This window comes from Parasteatoda tepidariorum, chromosome 5, assembly GCF_982258835.1.
Source record: "Parasteatoda tepidariorum strain Cologne lab strain chromosome 5, Ptep-v5.0, whole genome shotgun sequence".
Classification (NCBI taxonomy): Eukaryota; Metazoa; Arthropoda; class Arachnida; order Araneae; family Theridiidae; genus Parasteatoda; species Parasteatoda tepidariorum.
The window spans coordinates 83,685,616-83,691,939 of record NC_141759.1 but is presented as its reverse complement, the minus strand read 5'-3'; the positions used below and the strand labels follow the sequence as shown (position 1 = coordinate 83,691,939).

The 6,324-nt window shown below is 26.2% G+C and overlaps 1 protein-coding gene across 5 annotated transcripts in view; it reads left to right on the top strand.

Annotated features, from left to right (window-relative positions):
• The first annotated feature begins 102 nt into the window (after positions 1–102).
• Positions 103–6,324, top strand: part of Rip11 (Rab11 interacting protein) — a 73,364-nt gene continuing 67,142 nt past the window's right edge. For all 5 annotated transcript variants that reach the window (XM_087164445.1, XM_087164442.1, XM_087164443.1 and 2 more), the window contains exon 1: positions 103–386. In XM_087164445.1, coding sequence (XP_087020571.1) covers positions 356–386 — 31 coding nt within the window. In that variant the 5' untranslated portion in view covers positions 103–355. The remainder of the gene's footprint in view (positions 387–6,324) is intronic.

Here is a 6,324-nt window from a genome sequence, read left to right as displayed (position 1 = left end):
CCAAAGCTAGATTTTCCTTTAAAAGAGTCGGAACATTGATCTATGAGCCACCGCGGTACAAACGATTTTTACTTTCTTTTATCATTTGAAAATGGAAACACCAAACTAGTTTCTTCTTCTTCCTTCTTTCTTGTTTTTGTTAGCAGTCGGATTTCTAGTTCTGTGCAATCCAGTAGTTTAGCAATACGGTCTGTGGATAAAATGAATTGCATTGAAAAACATGAGGAATAAGTTTTATCTTGTTTATTGAATACGAGACATAATTGTATACAATGTGTTTTATTTTATTGTTGTGACTGAGATCTTTACATTATCGAAGAATTTTTATATAATTTCTGGATTGTAAATATAAACAATGTGGAGTCCGACTCATGTTCAGGTTACAGGTAATATAGTTGACAAATATTATTTAAACTTATCAATTTCTGTGTTAATATTTATTATTTTATACAAACATTTTTAGTTTAGTTTAGCTTACTTTTTAAAAGTGGGATATTCCTCGGTCCATCACTCGTAATTGTTTATTCCTCGTAAAACGAATTTGATGATATTGTTAAAAATAAATAAAAAATGTCCAAATAATATTATTTTTTTCATAAAAACTCTGAAATCTTTACTACTGCAAGTTGGTGAGAGTTCGTTCATTATTTTTTTTTTATTATTTTTAAAAATATTACGAAAATATCCCCTGTTTAGATTTTATAGAATAATGCTCTGCCTTGATCATAAATTTTTTTTGATGAATTTATTGAAAGTTTTGTTTTTAATTATATTATCTTTGGGAGAATTTAATTGAATCGATTATATTTTTAAATATATTAATCATTTGACGCTTGTTTTAAGTTTTCAAATTTAGGAATGATTTAAATACTTAGAATAAAATAGAGTTATGGAGGCATTATTTATCTATAAATAGTGTGTCAATTTAAACAAAAGAAATGTGTATTTGAAAACCATATAATTATATCTTCTTAACTACTTTTACTATATTATTTACTTTTTATAGTGTATAATCAAAATATATTGAGGAACACTAAGTAAGTTTGAATTAAGTAAAATTTAAGTAGATTAATCTGTACTTAAACTAAAAAAATTTTGAAAATAACAATACAGAAAATCGATGTTTTCAAGGTATTCAGATATCTTTCTAAATTGTTTATTCATATTTTCTTTCGCATGCAATGTGTAAGATGGTGTTTCCGTAAGAATATTAATAAGATATTCCATAAGAATATTAATAAGATTAATGGGCATATTTTTACTTGATTTTTTTTTCTATTTAGTGACTCTTTTTAGAGATTTATTTTCATCAAATAAATAAAACTTGAAGGATTTTAAGTATACTAATCTCTTCTTTCATTTATTTATTTTCTTTTTGATTTTTTCTAATAGTTTGCTGTGATTTTATTACCTTGAATGTGTATGTTATGGTGCGTAGCGTTTTTAAAAAGTGCTTAAAGGTGCTTATTTTCGATTTCGTTATTTAAAAACCCTTTAAGGTGCATTTTTCATTGGGTGTGTTAAAAAAGTGCTTAATTTTCGCTTTTCAAAAATGAGAATTTTTTTTTTTTTCATTACCATGTCAATTTTCGCCATGTATTATACAAAAGCGTGCTTTTCACGTTGTTCTATTCAATGTATTCACAATTAATTTCGACGTACCATTGGTCCATAGTGTATGAAAGCGCCAATCATTTTCCATGTTTGATGAAATACTTGCGAGTCCGTATCTGCGTCTACTGAGCTGGGTTCGGTGAGATTGCCTTTTCCCTCTGATATCGAACTGAGAAATCTCTCGATCATTTTATAACAGCTTATATAATCAAGAAAAGATTTTTTTGTTAGAAACTAGTTATTTTTTCATGATCATCTAAAGTCTTTGAAAATTATTTTGCATTTTTTGAATGTATATAGTGCTTAAAAATATTTTTTTAGTGCTTAAAAAGTACTTAAAAGGTGCTTATTTTCTGTTGAAAGATTTGGCTATGCACCCTGTATGTGTACTGCTAGTATTTGGTACTACAGAATAGCCTCTTCAATTTGCTTCCTGTCAATATTATTTTCATATTGTGTCATTTTTTTATAGTAGTTCTGTTGTCTTATTGTTTAATTATATACTAAAGCAAAAGTTGCTTGTAGTTACAATCAGTATCACTAGAAACTATTCCAGAAAATTTCTGTATCTTGATCTGTCGTGCCAATAACAATCGCCAAGGTGAAAAATAGATTTTAAGCTTGCAATTTAAAAAAAAAAAAAAATCATGTACCTAGATGTTATGTAGGGTGGCTAAGGGTTATACCTTTTGAGTTGGTCCCTTTCTGTGATGTTTTTTTTCTTCCAGTTTCTCACGGGTCTCTGCCTGGTAGTTGCCAAGACCTTGCGATTATTCTGCCACAAATCACGATACGGAAATCACCCCCAACTTTTAAAATTTTTGTTGTGATTTAATAAATTTATATTTTATAAATTGAATTAATTTTTTAATAAAGAATAATGCTTTTTGTCAAAAGCCCTTTGTGTACCGGTTAATTCTCCTCAATTTTGTGACCAATTGCATGACCAAAAACCATCTTTACTTTCCAGATAAGCTGGTGCCCATCAATCTGAAGTTGGGTGGGTTTAATTAAAGCTATTGTAGCCCAATGGTTTTGTTAGTTAGGTATTCACATTTTCTTTTTTAAAATAAAGATACAAGTTAGTCTGAAGATTCCAAGGAAATCATGTTTATAAAATAAATGCCAGCAATGAAGGGCAATTGGTGCTCTTGCACAACCCAGCAAATGGTAATTCAATAAAAAGTTATGATTTGCTTTAATTATTATTAATTTTATTTTAAATAATTGTAAATAATGCTTGTCAAGTATCATATTCCAATTCAATCTACTCTATTTCATTAAATGGGCATAAAAGTTGCATTTTTCAACTTAATGCTATAATTAAAATTTTTTGTTAATCAGAAGATAAAGAAAATGTTTAATTCGAAAACTAGAATTCGAAATGTTTAATTCGAATAGTTAGCTCTTCATTTGTGTTTGTAGCATATTAAATTAACGTGTTTATAAAGAACAAGCAATAAACAATAAGAAAAAAAAGTGTATTTTTAAATATAAAGTAGTAAGGGTATTTTTTTTTTGTAAATAAGAAGTATTTAAGTAGGAGTAAGAGTATTTTAGAGTAGAAGTATTTTTTTTTGTGGTAAAATTTAAAAAAAATTTTTTTGGCAATATTTGTTGGTTTAGTTGGTTGAAAATAAATTGTTGAAATGGTTAGTAAAAATTTCTGATGTGTACATACTAGTAAAATTATTAAAAAAAAAAATACAACTTTTTTGAAATATTCCAATGAATATTTTCTTTTATTGCACACTCTAAAGCTTCTTTCATTTATCCACTTAAATATATATATATATTTTTTGAACTACGCTTAAAATTATACAATTCAAGAAAAACTCTTAAAATTTTTTTTTATGTTGTCTGTATTCGCTGTTTATCTAAGATTTTAAGGAAAAATACTGTATTCTTACAGGGCATCTACACTCCTGAAATTAGTTAAACCAGGATTATGCTGTTTGTTGAATTGAGAAAACTTTCAATAATATAATAAACCCATCATCATATGCAGTCTTTCTATTAACTTACTATTTTTAATTAATTAATTATTAATCAATTAATTGGTTTTTAAGTTCAAATACTTCAACCCATTAAGGGTCTCAATTCCCACAAATTTTTTACACAAGATAAATAGGTAATTCAATTATTTCATTTTTTTTAAAATTAGTCTTGGAGAAACAAGAAATGTGTGTTCACCACTACATGTTAATAATTTAAATAACTTTTCTGATCTGAAATTACAAAATCAGCAATATTTTGAGATTATATTTATTACAAAATCTGTGATAATTAATTGTCAACTACAAAAAATATCTAATTTTTCTAAGAATAAAAGCCTTTCAGTTATGTTAGAAAGTACTTTTTACACAACCAAAAAGTGTTGTGTTCTTACGACAATACTTAGAAATGGGTTATGGTTCTGATTATGAATGAATGTTGAAAAATGTTATTGCAGCTATTCCAACTTTACAGTTTTTAAGAACTTTGTTATTTTGTACAAGACTTTTCATGTAAATTATATCATCTAAAAAGTAAGGTATCTGAGAGTAAAAACGTGATTTTGGGCATAATTTTCGAAATTGAGTTTATCCCTGTACTCTTAGCTTTCTAAAAATACTTTCATTTTGTTTGTACTCTAATTATTTACAAAGTTAAAGCAGTTTTTGTGTAAAGTGATAACACTGGACAGAGTAATGATTTAAAGTCTTTAAATGCGTTTATCTCAAAATCAGATTTTTCCGCATTTTACACCACCTTAAGCAGAATATCTCATATTGTTTTTAAAATTATTGTCTACAATTTTTGACGAGTATTTATGATAATAGTACACATGTTTTGAACTACAGACTAAGAGAAAAAAGTAGAATTTTATCATTTTTCTTGCATGTTTTTTGACTAAGACAAGAACGATAGTTTTTAAAAATTTGCCTTTTTTAACTACATTGATCCCTAACTCAGTAGTATATGCATTTGCTTTTAACATAATAGTTCAAAATATAGTTGATAGCCTTCTAAATAAAATCATCAAAAGATTTTTAGTTTTAGGTGCTATAATTTTTTTACAGTGTTTAACGTATATATTTAGCGATAAAAAAATGACTTATTTTTTACCTAAAAATGGCCATATATAAAGAAAATAATAATAAAGATATTTTTTTTTTGCTAGTTTTACAAGTTTTTGCACATAATAAAACGAATAAATTGGTTTTTTAAAAATTTTTTATTAATATTTCAAAATCCAAGTTTTTGAAACAAGTTGGATACCTTAAACTACGTTTGAAATGACAATTTAAAAACGCATTTAAGAATAAAATTCTTTATTCACCATATATTTCAAACATGCAAACATAAAAGTTTAATTTTTTCTATTGGACATTAATTTCTGTTTGCAATTTAAATAGTGTATTAAGTTGCATTATTTAAATACTAATCTGTTGTGGATGTTCGTCAGGATTCGAAAGTTTTAAATCCAAATTTCGGAAATTATAGTTCGGTGTTGAATTAGGCCAAAACTAATACAAACCAATTTTTTTTAAGGATTTTTTGAATTTCCTCAAGCTCAAAAATCCAAAACCACAGAAGTTTAGTTTCTACATTTGGATGTGTATTAATCTTTGACGCAGATAGGACTCCTTTGTCCCTGATATATATTTTTTTCTGACGCTCTAATTACAAGCAAAAATATATTTTGGTATTTTTTAATTATAAAAAAACAGTCTAATAGTTGCTAAAATAATCTGTTAGATTATCTGAAGTATATTTTTACTAAAATATAAAATACAAAAACGTAGTTTGAAATTTTTTTTTCTCCATTCATATTCAAAAATTTATCAATAATTGATTTTATAAATTAAAGAAATTTCAATGACGAATAACTGTTTCTTTTAGATCTAAAACTCTGCATATAAGTGCAAACTTGAAAAATTATTGTTTGTAAGTTTATTTTTTAATTAATTGTCATTTTTAATTAATTGTTTAAATTTAAATTTTGGGAAAGTTGATTGGATATTCAAGTAAGTAGAACTTAAAAACAACCTTATTTTTTTTTTCGGATGATCAATTTCTTTCCTCAAACTTAACTTTAAGAAAATATTTCAAAAATTGTGGTAATAACCAAATTAATATTTTTTTTAAAAAATGATTTTTATTAAAGGATATAATATTGATATACGTATATTTATTCGATAATAACAATATCTTTATCGTCTTATTTTTTTGTTTTTTAAATTTTTTGATTAATCGCTAAGGCACAGGTCACCTGAATCTGTCAAAACTAAAGATTTGTACCTCATAAATGCTTGTTATCTTTTAACACTGAGTTCGCCTACTGCGATTTTCTGGCAGTCAAGCGAAGTATCCTTGCTCTGTTCTCTTTTTTTGGGGTTAATAATACTCATGTGTTTATCATGCATAGATGATGCCTAATTCCTGAAAAAAAATGAAGTATTATTTCCCTTTGTTTTGTTATCGAGATTTTCCTTTCGTTGAAGTTGGCTCCCGATTGATTATTTTTTTCTGCATCATCTCTTAACTCTGTGAAAATCTATTCTTTTTATCAATAAAGATGTAGGTTGTTAATGTTGCACATCTTAGTTCCATATCTTGGAAGTAATTAAGTTTAATTTACGGTTTTCGTTGTTGTTGTCTAATCATGATGTTCTTTATCTTGATGTCTCTGCTACGCCGTTCTTAATCTTGGTTGAAAAGATTAAG